This window comes from Neltuma alba, unplaced genomic scaffold (genome assembly GCF_004799145.2).
Source record: "Neltuma alba isolate B1F8T4 unplaced genomic scaffold, ASM479914v2 tig00012124_pilon, whole genome shotgun sequence".
Classification (NCBI taxonomy): Eukaryota; Viridiplantae; Streptophyta; class Magnoliopsida; order Fabales; family Fabaceae; genus Neltuma; species Neltuma alba.
Window position 1 is genome coordinate 635,351 of NW_021636676.1, and position 19,862 is coordinate 655,212.

The 19,862-nt window shown below is 34.3% G+C and overlaps 3 protein-coding genes across 5 annotated transcripts; 2 read left to right on the top strand and 1 right to left on the bottom strand.

The window, feature by feature from the left end:
* Window positions 1–2,984: 2,984 nt before the first annotated feature.
* Window positions 2,985–7,084, top strand: LOC114723085 (26S proteasome non-ATPase regulatory subunit 6 homolog). The gene is made up of 8 exons (XM_028909229.1): window positions 2,985–3,192; window positions 3,295–3,409; window positions 5,436–5,526; window positions 5,612–5,757; window positions 5,847–6,066; window positions 6,188–6,296; window positions 6,460–6,628; window positions 6,750–7,084. Exons 1-8 carry the CDS (start codon window positions 3,057–3,059, stop codon window positions 6,922–6,924), a joined length of 1,161 nt encoding a protein of 386 aa, XP_028765062.1. The 5' UTR covers window positions 2,985–3,056; the 3' UTR covers window positions 6,925–7,084.
* A 3,317-nt stretch (window positions 7,085–10,401) lies between these two features.
* On the top strand, window positions 10,402–17,205 carry LOC114723083 (uncharacterized aarF domain-containing protein kinase 1). Of its 3 annotated transcripts, none has more exons than XM_028909227.1 (12): window positions 10,402–10,626; window positions 10,706–10,799; window positions 11,304–11,482; window positions 12,081–12,128; window positions 12,200–12,328; window positions 12,944–13,068; window positions 13,737–13,847; window positions 15,065–15,173; window positions 15,396–15,514; window positions 16,144–16,297; window positions 16,553–16,697; window positions 16,946–17,205. In XM_028909227.1, the coding sequence occupies exons 1-12, from the start codon at window positions 10,504–10,506 to the stop codon at window positions 17,008–17,010; spliced, it is 1,401 nt and encodes a 466-aa protein (XP_028765060.1). In that variant the 5' UTR covers window positions 10,402–10,503; the 3' UTR covers window positions 17,011–17,205. The 3 variants fall into 3 exon arrangements, with proteins under 3 accessions (XP_028765060.1, XP_028765059.1, XP_028765061.1); XM_028909226.1 differs by having other exon boundaries at window positions 10,403–10,626; window positions 10,706–10,834; window positions 11,288–11,482; XM_028909228.1 differs by having other exon boundaries at window positions 10,491–10,626; window positions 11,288–11,482.
* A 1,067-nt stretch (window positions 17,206–18,272) lies between these two features.
* Window positions 18,273–19,862, bottom strand: LOC114723144 (scarecrow-like protein 21). The gene has a single exon (XM_028909293.1). The coding sequence runs from the start codon at window positions 19,860–19,862 to the stop codon at window positions 18,273–18,275; it is 1,590 nt and encodes a 529-aa protein (XP_028765126.1).

Sequence of the window (19,862 nt, forward strand, 5' to 3'; positions counted from 1 at the left end):
CGTATGAATATGGACGCCGGGGTCGTTATGCGCTTTATGATGTCCTTGCTCCGGCACTGGAACTACGTCGTTTTCGAAAGATTTTTCTTTTAGAAACACTCGTATGTATTTTCTTTTCTGGCAGGTACAGAAGTACTACCTCCTACCCTAATTATAAGAGTGAGTTGACTAATTTAAAGAGATTAAGAAAGTAAGTTAAATTAGTTATTTATAATAAATAGATATTATCTTTCCAAAAATATCATTGCTAATCAAGGATGTTGGTAAGAACTATTATTATTAGAATGACTATCTTGAAAAAAATATAAATATTAGAGACAAAGTAGATTGAGGTCTTATATTTAGAAACAAAATAAAAATCAAATAAGGCCTTATATTAAATACCGGACGTAGTATGTACTTTCACACCACTAATATATTAACATAAAAATTCCCAAATTTAAATGATGCACAATGAAAATATTGTTTCTAACTTTCTATACTCGGAGCAAAGGGATAGCCGTTTAAAGCATGTTGAAATAAATCGCATTATCTGTATATAAATAATGTACTACATATTGAATTGATTAGTATGTTAATATTGATTACTAAAGAAATGAAACTTATTTTAATTATACACTTTTTTATTTTTTAAACTTATTGTTTGCGAGACACTTCTTTTTTTTTAATGTATACTGTATGCTTTTTTAATAAACAAATTATGATATCATGCATTGCACAGAACTATTAAACCTCTCATCTTGCCTTCCGGTCAAAAAAAAAAAAAAACATCTCATCTTGCCTGGTCACACTCGTGTGATCATACCGACCGCATAGTTTAAGAGTCCGTTTGTCATGCTGAAGATTTTACGATTGGAAAAAATGATGATTTTGCATCCATCGTGAGTGTTTAGTTTTAACATTATACTATCTCTGGTCTTAAATATAAAAACTAGTTGACTAATTTGAGGAGATTAAAAAAATAAGTTAAATTAGTTATTTATAATAAATAGATGTTGTCTTTCCTGAAATATCTTTGCTAATCAAGTGTATTGACTAGAACTATCATTGTTAAGGACTACCTTGAAAAAAATACATAAATATGAGAGACAAAGTGGATTAAGATCTTATATTTATGACCAAGATAAAAGTCAAATAAGATCTTATATTAAGAACCGGATATAGTATAAGGAAAGGTGAGTTCTCACCAATTTTGGTGGGAATTGACTTTTATCACAGGCGGGAAAATACAAAAGACCAGATTATTCTTCAAATTTGAATAAAATGCTTAATATCTCATTGAGGAAATCATGTGAAGTTGTTTGAACACTCAACACATCATTGAATCTTCATCTTTACGGTATGTTTTATCCATTTTATCACCATTGAGTTGCTCAACCAACACATGCAGCTTGGCTAACAAGTATCAACCTTCATTCAACAGGCTTTTTAACAACGTCTATATCAATTAAAAAAAAAAAATGCTTCCACCTAAACTAATATATGATTTTTCAAATCTGATTGAAAGTCTGGTGAGAAAAAATCTAGTAAGAGAAAACGTTTTTGAACACTGTTCACTATAATGGTTATACCTTTAAAATTACAAGTGTTTTTGAATGGATCTTATTGAATTAAAAACTAGATTGAGAGAACTTTTCAATGATAAGTCGTTTGTCTAATTTGAATCTAAATTAAAATAGTTATATGTAATCAAAAGTTATTCTATTTAAAAACAAAATGTAACAGAGACGTAATGAATTCAAATTCTATGTGAAAAGTTGGAATGTATTGTGCATAAATTAAAATTTGTGGATACAAATTCTAATTTACATCGATGGTTAAACTTTAAGTTGCAGTAAAAAAAAGTATATTCGAATTTGATGCAAAAATAATTGAATTTGCTGCATTAAATTCAAATTCTCTTTAGTAGATTCAAATTTTATGTAAGAAAATTTAAATTTTTTCATATCAAATTCAAATTTAGTTGCTCATTTTCTTGTCATATTAAAGCTTAAATCTTAACAAATTTGACTTTATTAATCTAGATTTAAATTAGGTAAATGACTTATCATTGGCTATTTAAATATAGTTTCTAACAAAATAACATTCATAAAGAATTCTTTAAATTTTATGAGGCCATAATCAAAATTGTGAACAAAGGTTATAAATGTTTTAGCAATGACCTTTGATAAATATTGTTATGATATCTCACAAACTATAAATACTTTTAAAATGAAATTTGCTTGATATAAATATAGATTTAATAAGCTTTTCAATGACATCTATTTAAATAATTTAATTCTACAATGTTATTATATGTTTTTTAAAACGTTTGTGACTTTTGCTTACCATCTTGAAAGTAAATTTTCAAATACAAAGAGCTTTTAAAAAGGTCGTGTTGCATTAAAAATTAAACTTAAAAGAATTCTCAATAATAAATCATATGGTCCACTTAAATTTAAATTAACAAATATATGCATCTAAAAATATACATTTTAATTGATTTTATTTATGCACATTAGATTTATAGATTATTTGATTATATTTCTTTCTTTTTTTTGTGAATTTATTTTTACTCTTTGCACAAATTTTTCTATTTTTTTATTTTTTTATTTAATTATTTAATGCCCATTGTCATTTTTATATTTATATTGAATATTTATATTTATTTAAATTATGATAGATTTTATTCACTTATTTTTTCAATTATTAATTTTTTAATAATATTATTCTATAAGGTTAAAAATATTATATTCTTTCATTAAGGATAATATGGTAAAGTTGCACAATTTTTCAATTCATTTCAACCTCATCAAACATAAGATTTTTCATCAACTAACTTTTTATTCTAGTGTTTATTCATTTTATTTTATTTCTATCACAACCAATTTTTTTCACTAAAAAGACCCTAAGCGAATTGTTCAGGTAAAAAAAAGAATAATTATAATGTATTTGTTTTTTCTTGCCAAAAAAGGTAAAGCGAATTACGAAGGGGTATTTCGCGGCCGCTCCTTCGCCGATCAAAAGAAGGCTCGGAAGTGTACCGCACTGAACAAAGAACAAAGCACCAAGCGGCGATGGAAGCAGAGGAGGGGACTCAGGAGCCACAGCTGGTGCTAGCTCACAAGCTCTTCCTTCTCAGACATGGTGATGTGGAAGACATTGAGAAGGTCCGGCTTAAAGATGAGGTGTTTGCGTTTGTCAAAGAAAATGGTAACTCCACAACTTCTTCATTCTCCATTTCATTCACTCCAATTTCAACTCCTCGTTATTCTCTGGCTGTCATACTCAAGTATCTTTTCGTTTGATGTTAAGATATGGCCCCTTTGTACGAAACCCTAGTCGCTGATTCAGTTTTGGACATGGATCAAAGCATTCTGGATTCGATGCGTGCTAAGATAGATGAGGAGCTCAAGAAGCTTGACGAAAAGTGAGTTAATTTCTTTTTAATGACTGAATTTTGAGTATATTTTAAAAGAAAAAGAAAACTTCAGTCGGGCGTTTTGATCAGGCCTTTAGGTTATTGAATTCCATACAACTTGAAGTTTGAGATTTAAAAGCCATTAGGTTTTTTGGTTCGGCGCTTTCTCCGACATTGAGAGGGATTGGCATCTGGTACTTCTGTAGTTTTGCATTACCCACAGCCCTGCAGGAATTCTTGCATATTTCAAGTACTGTACAGTTGCATCATTTGAAGTTTCTGGGTGGTGCTTTATCCTAATGTGACGACGACTCATAATATCTTTCATTATTATGCCAACCACGCTTAAATCAAATTTAAGATATGTATGGTTGCTGTCTCACATAATCCTGGCTAGCAGATGATACAAAGCTTACAAGTTTGGGAGAAAGGTGTATGTTAAAGTAAGCTGTGTAAGATCAATGAATGGAGAGGACTAGGTTGCTTTCTTCTTCTTCTTCATCTATTGACACCATTGCCAGTGTGAAGCGAGAAAAGTTTATTGCAATGCATGCACATCTTTGTATGTGGGAGAAGTGCTAGTTACTACTAGTGTTTTCAATGTTTTGGTTTTCAGATGCTCATATCTACTAATCACTTATTCTATGATGAATTTACATGGCAGTGAATGAAAGCAAAGGAGATTTATATCATTTAGGATGCCCATAAATCCATGGCAATATCATACCATCTCGTTCAAGTTTATTTTTCGCATAGGCCATTTATGTAGATTCACTTTTTAGATTATTAAATTGCATCCATAGCTTTTTTTCGTTCGTGGATATTTATATTCAGTTCCATGGCTAAACACCCTGCTGTTTCTTGTTCTGTTGTTAACTTGTTATAACTGTTGGTTATATGATAAAAGGTTTTTACCATGATTGACGTCATTAAGGTGGGTAGTATATTGAGATGGTGGAGGCTGAACTTCTTTCAAATACTGAGATATTTAATTTTGCACCAAACTATTTAGAGCTTAATATAATAGACTTAATGTCATTATTTCCTTTATGTGGTTCACTTATAAAGAAAATAACCAAATAAGAAGTGGACGTGAAATGACTAGCTTCTCAGGGTGTTTGAATCGGTGAATTCTTTTTCCTCCACTTAAGAGTCTCTAGAATTATGATAATCCCTATGCTCATTCATATGACCTGTGATTGGAATTTCTCTTCTGTTTTGTTAAAGCTAGAGTTACTCTTGCTCCTTTTAAGTGCTTATATTGAACGCAATATAAAAATGATGGGTTCAATGATATGGGAGCTGCATCTGGCCAGGGGACTGATAAGGCTATAAGCAATGACGTATTTGGATTATTAGGTCGGTAACAATAACGACTTGCTCCAAAATACGGAGACGGAACATATGATAGGTTAAGGAAATGATCATACTATTTAAAAGCATTGTTGCCTCGCAAGACCATGAGAACACGAATATATGGTAATGCACAGATCCAAATTTCTTCCTTATATATATAAATATGTATATACATAATGAATAGAGAGGGTAAAAAAAAAACAAATATTATTTCTCTACATCGTAGAGTGATGAGACATTAGAAATAGTCATGAATAGTAAAAAGTATTTATCTTTCTTACCCACGTCAGGGAAATATCTTGAGATTATAATTCATGCCCATTTATTTTTACAATTTAAGATGGTGTAAATTAATTTTCTATTCTTTCCTTCCATCCCCTTCTTCTCAATTTGGCTTTTTGAAATTTTAGACCGTGGTTCTACCTACTGTCCTATTAGCTATCCATATTTGCTCCTCTAGGTTGATGCCTAATAACCTGTTATAATATATGCTCTATATATAGAGCTTCTGTGTCGAACCGAAGAAGTGTTTGCGCTCACCACTGGGTGAGACGGATCATACATCACTGCATTCTCTTGTTTTGACTTCTTGAGATTCAAAGTTCAAACTGTTAGGTAGAAAGTGTCAAATTTAGTTGTCCTCATACTTATGATATTCTATATGGTTGCTTAATCTTAGAATTGCTGATGCTGAAGAAAACTTAGGTGAGAGTGAAGTTCGAGAGGCCCACTTGGCAAAATCCTTGTTCTTCATCAAGATCGGTGACAAGGTATATGCCTATTATAACTTATAGCTTCATTCCAGACAGATGGTGCTGTAATGATTTTTTTACAGTATTTCTCCACATAAACCAGGAGAAAGCCTTGGAACATCTCAAGTTAACGGAAGGCAAGACAGTTGCAGTTGGCCAGAAGATGGACCTGGTGTTTCATACATTGCAGCTTGGGTTTTTTGACATGGATTTTGATCTCATTTCCAAAAGCATCGACAAAGCAAAAAAGTAATGAATTGTAAACACCCCTTCTCTTCTTCCCTCCTTTATTTTTGACTCCAGTCTTGTATTTTTAACTTTGTACACCATGATGGCAGCTTGTTTGAGGAAGGTGGTGACTGGGAAAGAAAGAATCGGCTGAAAGTGTATGAAGGCCTGTACTGCATGTCCACACGGAATTTCAAGAAGGCTGCCAATTTATTCTTGGATTCTATCTCAACTTTCACAACTTACGAACTTTTCCCCTATGACACCTTTACATTTTACACGGTTTTGACCAGCATTATATCATTGGATAGGGTTTCCCTGAAGCAGAAGGTGATTAGTTTTTACAGGGACCATTTTTTTTCTGCTGTTCCATTCCATTCTACTGTACAATTTGTTTCCTGTCAAATGTTCTGCATATCCGATTTTGTTAATTTTAGTTGATCTGAATCAGGTAGTGGATGCTCCTGAGATCTTGACTGTGATTGGCAAAGTTCCCTATCTTTCTGAATTCTTAAACTCCCTATATGATTGTCAGTACAAGTCATTTTTCTCTGCATTTGGTGAGTAGATGCCTGCCATATCCCTTCCCTCTTAATAGTTTCTGACAGTATCAGCTGGGCACACAGCTAGGGTTTGCAACTGCTAGAATGTAGTTGATTTCTGATCTTCCATCTGCTATTGGAATTCATGTTCTTACTTGGTTTCATTTGAAATTTTTTTCAGCTGGGATAACCGACCAAATCAAGTTGGACCGCTATTTGCACCCACATTTTCGATATTACATGAGGGAGGTTAGAACTGTTGTTTATTCACAGTTTTTGGAGTCTTACAAGAGTGTTACAATTGAGGCGATGGCAAAAGCATTTGGAGTGACTGTGGATTTCATTGATCTGTAAGTTGATTAATTATGGCCGATTAAATGTCAACTTAATTGATTTTTAGAAAGATTTAAAAATCTTTTGTAAGTTACGTTCTGCTGGCCCTGTTAACTCGTTTAATTTATTTGCTGCCAGGGAGCTTTCACGTTTTATTGCAGCTGGGAAACTTCATTGTAAGATTGATAAGGTTGCAGGAGTTCTTGAAACGAACCGCCCTGATGCCAAGAATGCTCTATACCAAGCAACTATCAAGCAAGGGGACTTCCTGTTGAACCGGATTCAAAAGTTGTCTCGTGTGATTGATCTTTAAAGTTAAGTCTTCTTTTGCAATTCATCGTTATAGACAAAAAAATTGTGGAAAAGGAAGAGAGATACAGATAGATTCAAGGATTTTCTGTTGAATGCGTTTTACTAGAGGACATGATACGCTGTATTCTATTTGATTTGCTAACTAGTGAACAATTTAGCTTGTTGGGTCTTAGCTGTCTCAATCCAGTTTCCAATTATCTTTCGAACAAAATTTTTTGTTATGAATTTGTGGTGTTTAAATGCTTTTGCAATTATGCCTTTGTCTTCTTAGTAGTTTTTGTTTTATCATTTGCATGTTACAAAGTTTCAATGTATTATTATCCTAAGAAGAATCTTCAATCTTATTTATCTATATAAGTTATTTACCAGCTAAATTTCTGTCTTTAATTAAATACATATAAAACTCTTATGGAAAGTAAGATGAATGAAAATTCAATCGAATGAAGATTTTCGAGATCACGAGACTGTGTTCATTCGCATACAAAAAGAAGCTGACAGCCTCAAATTGGAAGTATTAACTGGAAAATCAGGGGTCACTCGGACGCTTGTAAACACGTTGGATCATGGAGGGAAGGCATCTTGCAGGGATATCATCCATGATGAAGGTGAAAACCGGATTTAAAGGCTTTACGAGAAAACGAAAAACCAGATACGCACAACAAAACTAAAAGCTATTCGTTGTGGGCCAGCTCCGTGTAGCTTAAGAACAAGAATTATTGCTACGCAAGTGAGAGGTCATCAGTGTTTATTCCTTAGGCCCCAAAAAAGGATATTCTTCATGGTAGTGAGATTGATAAGGTCACTAGGATTAAGGTTGCATGAAAACTAAAGCTTACCACGAATTTGTAGATGCAGTAAGTTTGATTCAAAAAGAATTCTTTTTATGTCCCTTTGAGGATCTCTGATAAAATTGGAATGATACAGAGAACATTAGTCTTGTTGACTAATACGTTCAACCAGATAAGACATCTAATTACTTATGATTGGGTGATCGCTTCTAGCCACATGTTCAAATGTGTGGCAAAAAATAGAAGAAAATGTTATTTAAAAATTTATGTTGACAAAAATATGAGAATAAAAATGAGCAACAGTGTTTTTCAAGTGATAAAATGACATTTTAATCCTTATATAAAAACAATATAATTATTATAAAATGATTATATTAGATAGGATGTTATGTAAGATGCCACATAAGATGTAAGGTGTCTTATATTGATCTGACGTGGCAAATTCCATTAAAAAGATAGCAGTAAGTTAACGGTGAGATGTCTGTAATAAAATAATAAAAGATTAGGGGATTAAATTTAAATTTTAAAATATTAAGGAGGTTATATGCAATTGACCTATAGCTAGAGAGTTTTGTATAATTTAGCTTCTTTTTTTTAAAAATTAATTAGAAAGCGAACGGCTTATTATAAGCTGGAGTTTAAGAGGATAACATTCGTTGCTTTCCTTCAAAGAAAAGCATGAAATCGCCATCTCATTTATTCAGTAAATTTAAGTGAGTCATTGCTGCTTATAGCATTTTATTGGGCGAATCCATGGCTATTAAAATGATCTTCATGGAAAGGTTCCAAGCGCAACATAACTGCCATGATAAGCCAAAAAAATTAAAATAAAAAATAAAAAGAGCATTAATTGATTCACAAAAACGGATACGCCAGAGGCAATAAATGAATTAATGAAAGTAATGAAAGTGAAATGTTTCTTTTGGAAGAGGAAATATAGGCCAATGCATTAATTAGATTCTGGCATTCTGGTGCAAGAACAAGAATTAGATTTTGCTATGAACCTATTTCATATGGAGAAGTAATTTATCTAAAAGTTAGAATGGAATTAGAAGGAATTTTAAAGTTTATAAATTAAAAGCAATTTTTTTAAAAAAAAAAAAGGAGCAAAGGGTAAATCTAAGTTCAGATCGAATCAATGAATTAAAAATCATAGTCCTCCACCAAACTCGTAGAGATATCAATGCTAGTCATAGTCTGAGATTTAACGAACAAGAATCCAGAAGAATACCAACAAGAGCCATAAAGAGGCACCACAACTTTTCCGAGCAGACAATAAGCGTCGGGAAGTGCCAAGATTCTTTAAGCACGACTCCACCAAAATGGCCCCATCATTTTCATCCTCCCCTTCCCTTCCGCGCCTCCTTTTCCTTTGCGTCCTTCTTTCTTCTTCTAATACCATTGTTATCTTAAATCTGGTTAGATAACCGCTTTCTATGTGCTCGGTTTTGATTCTAAATATAAGACCTAATTCTCATATTTATCAATTTTTTTTTTTTAAATTATCCCTATAGATACTCTTTCAACCATAATTAAGTAGAAGATAAAGAAATGGTATTAAGAAAGATGATTATAGTGTTTGAGGAAAAACATGTCACATTTCTTATAATTAACTAACTTACTTAACTTTCTTAATTTAATTAAATTAGTTAAATGAATCTTATATTAAGAACTGGAGGAATACTTTTTTAAAGGGACTAGCTAACTAACATCATGATACTTCACATGGATACATATATGCTAAGCAAAATAGAGGCAGGGTATCCAAAGTCATACAAAGTTTAAGGTATTTGAATTAGCATATTTTGAGTGATTTCATCGGGGCTTTGTCTCATAAAATGTAAAAATATTTTTTACATGGTTGAGATTTTGTAACTTAATTGACATCAATCACTTCGCTCAAAACTTTCTTGAGCATGAGGTTATAAGTTTGAACCATCAATTCGGCCAAAAAAAAGTTTGAACCATAAAAAATATGTGAGCTATGACCAAACTTTTTTTGAAGATGATCTTCAAAGTTCAAACACCCCTTATAATTGTTTGTTTTTTCCCCTTAATGGCCCATAAATCTTGATGAGATGTATAATTTTGTCTGAAAAATACAAAATTTATGAAATCAACCTAATTTTTATAATAAGCAATTATAAGAAATAAATTTTTTTTGTCAGAATAAGAAATAAATATTCCTCCGGTCTTAATTTTTTTAAAACTTTTTTTAATGTAAATTACATGTTTTACATTTAAAATAGGAAGAATATAAAATAAGTAATTTACATTTTTTTTTGTCAGAAGGTAAATTTATCTATGTATAAACAATAAATCTTGAGTGATAGATCTATTTAACTAATTTGATTAGATCAAAAAATTTAAATAAATTAGTTAATTATTATTAGAAATATAATATGTTTTTCTTAAAATACTATAATTATATTTTTTAATATCTTTTTTCTCTCACTTACTTGATTATAGTTGAAGGAGTATCTATAAAAATAATTTTTAAAAAACTGATAAATATAAAAAATAAGTTTTATATTTGAGATCAAAATTAACTTAACAATTAAATTGTAAGAGTGGATGAGTATTATTTTGCCAATCCTAGTAAATCTTGCATAGATAAGCGGCAGAGATGTTCCTTACCGATCTGCCTTGGTTTAAAAAGAAAAAGAGAAGGAAATGACAAAGGCACCCAAATCCTTCTGGAGCCACAATTTCTCAGTATGATATGCCATATCTTTCGACATAGCTAAAATTTCGTCACTCTCAGCAAGACAGAGCAGTGGCCACTAGTCGCTATGCTGCCTCTGCCTCGTCTCGATGTCAACGACATTAAGGAGAAGCTCTCGTCCCACTTCAGACCTTGGCATCGCTCCTATCAGTTCTGGGTTCGGGCCATTGATATTTACACTGGTTATAAGGTTTCTGATCAATCAGCTTCGTCTCTGCACGTATTGGCTTCGACTTGAAAACTTCGTATTCATTCGGAATTTCTTGCAGGTGTTCCAACTTAAGGTGAGCTTTGAGAAGGATGCGCAGAAGCAGGAAGCATTGTGGGAAAAACAGCATGAGCTTGCTGCTGATAAGATATACTGTATGTGCGCCGACCTTGGAGGTTTCTTTCTCAAGGTATTAGATTTGTTTGTTTTTTTTCCCATGAATCTCGTCATGAAGTTTCATTCTTTTGCTCGTGAATGTTGATTATGAGTGAGATAGACGTATAATTCGAACGGGCTTTGCTTGCCCCATTTCATTTCTTGACTTGGTTGCTTTGATTATTGTTATTCCTCTCTCAAATCGAGAACGAATTTCTTTTCCAGTGTGTTTTACTTTTGTTATAATGCATATAAAATGGTTATATTATATTATTACTTTTTAGAACGAGAGGATGAAAGTGGGCTGACTTCCGTGGCTTGTGATCAGTCTACTTTATGTAGAAAATTACAATGACTTTTAGTTTTAGGGCACTTTTGTGGTCGTTGGATTTTTGTTGATTTCACTGCTACCCATTTTTCTCTTGGTTCTGTTCTCTTTTCTTATTGCCGATATTATATTTGGGGGGTCATATGAATTATCAAACAGGTCGCCCAAATTATAGGGAAGCCTGACTTGGCCCCAGCGGCATGGGTGAGAAGACTTGTTACCCTATGTGATCAGGCTCCTGCAACCCCATTTCACACTGTTAAACTAGTGCTGGAGAACGAACTGGGTCGGAATATTGATGATGTGTTTGAAATGTTTGATGTGGAACCCCTTGGATCTGCTTCAATTGCTCAGGTACTTCCGTCTGAGTGAAAATGACCTGCTATTTCATCTCTCCCATAAAGGATGCCCATCATTTGAGTTGCAGCAATTCTGTTCTCTCTTGACAACACCTGTTTATGCCTTTTTTGCATTCGATTGAATTATTTCCCTAGTGTGCTTGAGAACTAATGAAAGATGATTATTTTTGTTCCTGTCATCAGACTAATGCAGTAACTGATGCTGTCTATACATTTATGATTGAGTATAAAAGGTCACATCAGAGGTAGAATTGGCTCAAGGATTAAGTTTTTTCGCTCATCAGGGTGCATCTACTTTAAGTTTGTATCTCATGTTAATCACAAGTTACTTGTGGGTTTTACTGCACTTTATATTTTGTTTATTATTGTTATCATGTAATTCAATCAGGTGATAGAATAATTTAGTCTTCAAGTTTTTAAACCTCATTGGAATTGCAGTTTTATTAAAAAATTGCATATATAAATACCTTACTGCAGTTCATATTGATTCTCTTGTCACGTTTAAGTCTCCATTAGATTGATTTATAACAGCCTTATCGTGATCATGAGAACTTTGTTCCAAGTAGCTGACACATGCTACATGCTTGCGTTAGGTACATAGAGCACAACTGAAAGGTGATAAGGATGATGTTGTTGTCAAGGTGAGTGTTTCTGACAGGCACCTCGGGGAGCACAACGTTTGTATGCTTCTGACTTTTGTTTGCATTAATAGGTTCAACATCCTGGAGTTCAGCATCTAATGATGACTGATATCCATAATTTGCAAGCTTTTGCTTTATATATGCAAAAGACTGATATCAAATTCGACCTATATTCGGTGACAAAGGAAATGGAAAAACAGGTAAGCAATATTTCTGTTCTAGATTTCTTCTTGGGTTCTAGTATTCTGTCAGTGTCTTATCTACTCTTCTCTTGTTTTCCTGTATAGTGGGTCTTTTTATTAAGATTTTCCCTGATTGTAGTTCCCTGAGCAAAGATGGACAAATACATGGGATAATTGCTCAATCTGGTTTTTAATTATATTTTCAAGTCCTATTGTCAACAATGAAATGTACCTTGATTATGCACAGAGGATATGACAGATGATGGGATTAGAATGCAATTCTGAATAGAAATATTATTATATCTTTTACCTTGTTGCCTTACAATTTTTGTGAATTAGCTTTATTTTTTATGTTAACAGTAATACCATCACGTTAGAGTAATGCTTCTTACACAATCTTCCTAGCTCTGCACAAAATGCTGATGTGACTGCATCTAAGTTTGCAGAAAAGGTTTTAGTTGGGCTTCTTTGAATTCAAAATCACACACATCAGCTGTTTGTGCAGTTTGTGAAAGTAGTTACAACAGTGTAAGTGGCATTACTGGTCAAGTCAATCTTAAGATCCTTCTTGCTAAATATCATAGTTAGTTTTGAGCTTCTAGTTGATACTGTTCGATCATTTTGACATTCTAGATTGGATATGAATTTGATTTCGTGAGGGAGGCAAGTGCTATGGAAAGGATTCGGAAGTTCCTGTATGAAAACAACAAAAGGACTCCTGTTCTGGTGCCACGAGTAGTACAAAACTTGGTTACTAGGTATGTTCTACAACATTGCATTTTTATTTATTGGGATGATAATTTAGGACTAGAGTACAAAAATTAGCCATCGTATTTTTGTAGAGTTTGGAGCTCCAGGTATTTGTTTGTTGCCCTTGGATTGCATGGTTATTTTAGAGTTGGCTTGAATTTTGTTTCCAAAAGCCAAATGTTAAATGCTTCTCAGTGCTAGCTTTGCTAATTTCTTTATGGCTGACCTGTAAGTTTTTTTTTTTTTAATTCTCTTCATTTTTTCTTAGTAGTTTTGTAAATTTCTTTGGTGACGATAGCTTTGTACATTCAATAGTTTGGCTAATATTTATTCAAACAAAATAGCAAATAGTGAAATGCTTTGGGAGCTAGAATGATGAGCAGTCAACTTCGGGTGCATAGTCATGGTCTATGCCTGAATTCTCTACTGTAAAAATCTAGGATCATGTCAATGACAATTTCTTTTATCATGTCATAACAACCTCAATGTGTGATTGAAAGCACTATAGTTGACAATAACAACTAAAAAACCTTTATTAAAAAAAACATCTGACACGTACTTTGTCTAGTAAAGAGTTTATTTGCTATATTGAAATATTCATAGAACAGGTATACAATAATCATATGTACTTCATTTATGATAGAGTGATTAGTATTTATGTACTTTTCTATAACAGGAGAGTCCTAGTCATGGAATATATTGACGGGATTCCAATTATGAATCTTGGTGATGAAATAGCAAAAAGAGGCATTAATCCTCGTGGTAAGCTAGCAGCAGCAGCAAAGCAGTAAGTTCCTGAACTGTTTTGATATTTTTAGTCCTCCATGTGAAACCTTGAATTTTGGGTTTTAAAAAAGTGTGATATTCTGGGAATTTGGAAAGAGTAATGTTGGCATATCGAACTTTTCGTGTTATGTATACTGAATTTTTGGACTAGAAGACTTGCTGCTAGATACACGTCACTGGTGCTTCTCTTTTAAATTTAATAAATGACAATAAAATTATGATTTTCAACGTATCATTTTACTGTTTGATCCATTACTTTATTACAATCTTGTGCTTATTCAGTGTCTTCTTTAAGGAGTATTTTTGACTTTTTACTTCCATATTTTCCATTTATTATCTCATTCTGCTTCCTATTTATTTTTTAGCCAAAAGGCAAGTGACTCCCCTCAAAGCAGGGTGTTGTTAGCTGTAGAATTCTGAAACTTCCAGTTTCTGAACAACTCAATTTCCTTTTTTTGTTCATATATCAAATAAGACCAACATAAATAAGAAGTGATATCCATAATTACGTGACCTCAAGTCCCTCGATACAAGCATGGTAGCATCAACTAATGAGAACTTATGAATGACAATAGATGACCAAAAATATGGTATATAAAACAGAAGGAAATAATACAAAATGAGACACAATCACCTCAGGAGTCATGCACCAGTAACACACGGACACTAACACTCTCTCTCGAGTTGGTGAATGGATATTGTTCTTTACCAACTTGTCATTTAAGTATTCAAAATTCACTCTAGATATAGCCTTGGTCAAATTGTCAGTCACCTGGAATCGTGTGGGAGTACGGATAAGATATTAAGATTGATGATTTCAGAGTTTAACTTCTCCTTGATAAAGTTCTAATCAAGCTCCACATGTTTGGCCCGACCATGATGAATAGGATTCTTTACAGTGTCTATAGTAACCATATTATCACATGACGCTCTCATAGGACCCTTCCTTTAAAGTTTAGGATCAACAAGAAATTTCAGCCTGCTTTTTGCTTCTCGATGCTACCAGGTTTCACCACACATAAATGCAATACCCTGCTGTTGATATCCTACCAATTATAGAGTTGTCTCCATGCATCTCAATACCTCACTTTCTGTCTTGAAATTTATAGCTTTACCGTGAGTCATTTTAAGGTACCTGAAAATCTTGTACAAAATTTAGATGCGTAGTTGGATGTAAGCTTGTGAAAATTACAATATTAATCTTTTATTAAAGTGCAGGAAAATTCTTGAAAGCTTGACTCTAGCATATGGTCAAATGATTTTGAAGAGTGGATTCTTTCATGCAGATCCTCACCCAGGAAACATCCTGATTTGTAAAGGCTCAGAGGCAAGTCTCTTAATTGGATCATTTCTTTTATTTTATGAATATCCTCTTTGTAAATATTAAGACATTTAATCACCAGGAAATGCCGTTGGATATGACTTTAGCTGTTTGGTCCGCTGGCTATGAATAAATAACTCCGTGGCAGAATATTGAAAATTAACTTTCGCCTTGATGCTTAATATACTGTTTTCATCACCCTAATCGTGGTGTCTTGCCTCTAGTCAGGTTGCCTTGCTAGACTATGGACAGGTGAAGGATCTCCCAGAAAAGTTGAAGCTTGGTTATGCTAATCTTGTTCTTGCAATGGCTGATGGTGACGCTATAAGAGCATCAGAAAGCTTTAGGTTATGAAGTCTGCATTACATTCTTAAAGACTTCTTTGCTTATATGTCTAGACTCGGAAGTGAAATACAAAGCTAAGGCTTAGTGGCTGAGTGACTAACTACATATGCAGCACTGCAGGATATGGGTAATGAAAACAAGGACTAGAAGTTAAGGAGTTCTGGTAATGAGTAGATAGCAAACGACAGAGACAAGATATATGAGAGTGGGGAAAGGCAGGGTGTAAGGAGAGGAAAAATTCTCAACCACTTGATATCTTTTCATAGACCCCTAGTCCTAGGGTACCTAACACCTTTCAACAGCTGAATCATAATTTCCGTAAACCTGGAGGCTGAAACCCTGACTTGAATTTCAATTCATTTTCAATGAAATGAAAGACTGAGACATGAATTGATATAAAAGCTTTATGAACCAAATATTGAAAACTTCAGTAAACATCTAACATAAAATCTGATTCTTTTGGCATATTTCTTGTTCCACTTGTTTCTCTATCCTTTAAAAGAAAAAAAATGATTAACCAATGGCTGGTTAGAATGACTTGTTTTGCTTCATAACTGCAAATTGAATTTCCTCATTCTATTGGTGGCCGTCTCAAATCTGAATATTCAATTGGTTCACTCCCCTTTTACAGGGAGCTTGGTATAGACACCTTGAGCAAATGTGAGAATGAGCTACAGGAGATGTTCAAGCTGGCACAGACCATGTTTGATACAAAACTTCCTCCTGGGGTGGCGATGCTGCAACCTTTCTCAGAGGACTCTTCAATAAAAAAAATTGCTGTTCAGGTATGTTTAAGAATGTGAGTGGGCATTCAGTATTTGTTCATTTTTACACCACGCATTTCTGATGTGGCATGCTATTAGGGGCATGGTGATAATCTTGACTCTTGGGAAATTTGTTATCAAAGAATGGATATATTTTTCCCTTTTAAACTGGGGATATTTATGTTTATGGAATAAGTAGCATATGGCTTGTTCACACTTGACACTACTACTTTGTGTTCCCTGACTTTGTACTTTTCCTTTGCTGGTCTGCTATAGGCTTTTCCCGAAGAACTCTTTTCTGTACTTAGGACAGTGCATCTACTGAGGGGACTTAGCGTTGGTCTCGGAATCAATTATTCATGTGCAGAACAATGGAGACCCATTGCTGAGGAAGTTTTGTATCAAGCTGGCAGAATTAAAGGTATAACTCTAGGCTTATTAAAATAGATGGCATATGAGCCTTATGATGGATTTTGATCCAACATCATCTGTGTTGCCTAATAGCATTCCTTGCATATTTTTTCTCCCTTGCATTTACAGATCACTTCTGATCTTCATATTCATCAGATATTTAACCTTTTTTGGGTCTGGTCCACCTGGGTGTATTTGTGTCCTGTTAGAACAACTATATCTAACTCACTCGACTTTTTATGTGCGATCCTTTTACAGGTAAGGATGTTAAGCCCAAAAGACGCAGACGAGGTTTTGTAAAAAGATTATTTAGGAGAGACTAATGACTTCTGACATGACAAGGGGGAGGCATCAATCTGCCTGTTCTGGTTTGTTGAGAAACTTGTCTATTCTTTGTTCATATTTGCATGCGAATTCGTTTATCTCTTGTATATGGTATATGAATTTGACATTGATGGCCACTAAAAGAAAACGTAGGGCCTCTTGAGAGCTTGATGGTGCCGTTGGTGCTGTATTCCAAACTCATCTTTGAATAGATGCAATGTCAAAGACATTTTTGTTTAATGATCTTTTTTCTTTAAAGACAAAATGATTTATAATAAAAAGATAAGAGTACAAAATAAGGAAGTGGACAAAGATGTCGGCTACATAAAGAAAAGAAAAAAATTCCTTTGACAAGCCTTAAAAAAAACTAGAGAAGAAATTTTGCGTCGTGTGAAATATGTCATGCCAAAGAGTACATGAAAGAGAGGAAAAAAATTCTAAAGGCGCAAGTTCAAACTTGTTGACAATGATGGATTCCATAGAATCAGGATCCAAGGAGATATTAGCCTGAAATATCTAGCTTAAAGCTGCGCAAAGTGAAGAATGAACAAAGGAGGGCTAACGGATCTTCCCTGTCAGTTAAATTATGCTGGAGAAAGCAGATGATATCTTGACGTTGGTTCATTCTATCTCTCTTTTGTTTAACTTATTTGTCAAGTGGCATGCGAAGAAACTGGAATAACCGCTCGTTGACGATATTGTATTAGACTTGAGAACGGAAGGCTTGAGAAAGACAATAATCCAGAAATTTGTAATTTGTCTCATGATTGATCCTTGTTGACCTTATTCCCCATTCTTAAATATAAACCCTGAAGCAATTTTGCAAAGAGAGACAATGTATTTCCTTATAACTCTAAATCTTCAATGTATTTTTTTTTTTGAAAAAAATACTATGATCGAATTTCACTTGTTTCTTATTTCTAAGTACAATAAGAATGGGCTAAATTTACAGTTAGTTTTGTATAAACAATCCTTGAAAAAATTCTTAAAATCTGCCTATAAGGTTATAACTCATGTATATGCACACCAAACCAGCAGAAATCATCTTTATTTGATCTGATTGATACTGAACAACCAGCCAAACATGGAAAATTATTGATACTTATTCTCGCCCCCTGTTTGAATTGCTCTGAATTCACAAAACATGGGTGTCATAAAAGAAGTAGAGTCAAACACAAAGTAGAAACACATGCATCAAACTTCCCATATGCGAAGCTGGTCTTGTTATTATAACACCAAATACCAAGGAAATGAGGCACCATTAGATTCCGCATTTCCAGCAAGAAGCTGCCACAATCGGCTTTGATTTCCACCCAAGGACCAAACAACCTTTCTCCTCCACAACAGTATAACCATCACAAACCTGATTCTTCTGAAGCCACTGCTTGGCCTGACTCACCATCTTCATTGGCGCACTCTGAAACCCGGCCCTACTCATCCTCCGGCGCCACTGGTCCACCCTCTCATGCCTCTCCATCCTTGCCGGTCCTTCGCAGCTGATAATATTCTTTATCTCTTCTGCAAAATAGAACTGTTCTATTTTTGCTCTCTTAGTGTCATACTTAGGTAACATGGCATCCAAAGAGTCAAAAATGGCAGAGTAATAATGAAGTGCTTCCATGAACCTCCCAAGGAAAAAGGGTCCATTATGGCTTGAGTCCTGCTCAACCATAACCAAAACTTTTGGTGAGAGTTTATGAATGGTCTGAAGGACTGAGTTTAAAGCCCCACGACTCTCTTTCACTACACAGTGCAACTGAAGAATGCTATTAACCACCAGAACCTCTTCGTCATTCACTGTAATGTCATCAGTATGCAGATTTTCTAAGTTCTTTCCCACCACAGAGAACTCCAGGTTAATTCCCAAGTTATGAGCATAAAGTTCAAGTTCTTCACCAATCAACTTGAGTTTCTCAACACAAAGGCCAACGCCGGTAATTCGAAGGCGGCGAACTAGCTGGCCTGGGCGTTTAGCCAGGCTCTTAATCAATCCCCTCCATTGGTGGCCATGGGGAAGACCAAGAGTCATCCCAAGGTCCACCACATGCACAAAACTGTGGTTTTCAAAGGCTTCCAATATTGTGGAATTAGCTACAAAGTGACCAAACTTAATGTGTGGGCAAATCTCATAAACCAATTTAAATGCTTCTTCCATTTCTTCTGAGGCTATGTCCATAATGTTCGTCAGTGGTTCCATATTCCCCACAGCCCCAACTGGTTGAACCATCGCGAGCCGATCAGATAGCCCTTGTGCAAAACAAGAAGCGACTCGCTGAAATGGAGAGCCAAAGACCAATGCATTTGATCTCAGTTCAGATAGCAAAATTGAAGAATGTGATTTATCACGACAAGCCACACCTTCAGCACAATGAACAAGAAGCTGAACAAGTCTCATCCCATCAGCACAATACCGATCGTCTTGTTCTTCAGCTTCACTTACCTCAGGATTGATCATGTCTTTCTGTGCTGCCTCTTCAGAAGCAAGATATCTCTGAGTAATAGTCCATATGTGGTCTCTGAAATGCAGCTTTGGAAGGCTATTCACACTGTTACTTCTGCTGAGACTACTATAGCAATCTTCACTTCCACTGCTTGAAGAAAAGCTTCTATAATCTCCAGTGACTTCTGGGATGCTTGGATCTTTCTTCAACCTCTTGTTATTATTTCCTTTGGTTTCATCCGAAAAAGGAAGGGTCCAAGGAGGAGGAGAAGTTCTGGTTTCAAAAACAGGAAGCAAATGAGGATAGGTAACGCACCCAACAGAGGAATTATGAAAACCATGGCCTATCATAGGACTATGATCATTATTATCACTTAAATCTCTTTTGAGGGCTCTATAAAGAGGAATCAT

Bases quoted from the DNA above. Each gene is read 5' to 3' on its own strand.
- LOC114723085 (XM_028909229.1), top strand. From the start codon at position 3,057: ATGGAAGCAGAGGAGGGGACTCAGGAGCCACAGCTGGTGCTAGCTCAC. The intron at 3,410-5,435 runs GTGAGTTAATTT...GCTTAATCTTAG, and splicing joins CTCAAGAAGCTTGACGAAAA to AATTGCTGATGCTGAAGAAA. The intron at 6,629-6,749 runs GTAAGTTGATTA...ATTTGCTGCCAG, and splicing joins ACTGTGGATTTCATTGATCT to GGAGCTTTCACGTTTTATTG.
- LOC114723083 (XM_028909226.1), top strand. From the start codon at position 10,504: ATGCTGCCTCTGCCTCGTCTCGATGTCAACGACATTAAGGAGAAGCTC. The intron at 13,069-13,736 runs GTATGTTCTACA...TTTCTATAACAG, and splicing joins GTACAAAACTTGGTTACTAG to GAGAGTCCTAGTCATGGAAT. The intron at 15,174-15,395 runs GCAAGTCTCTTA...GCCTCTAGTCAG, and splicing joins TGATTTGTAAAGGCTCAGAG to GTTGCCTTGCTAGACTATGG.
- LOC114723144 (XM_028909293.1), bottom strand. From the start codon at position 19,862: ATGATTCCTCTTTATAGAGCCCTCAAAAGAGATTTAAGTGATAATAAT.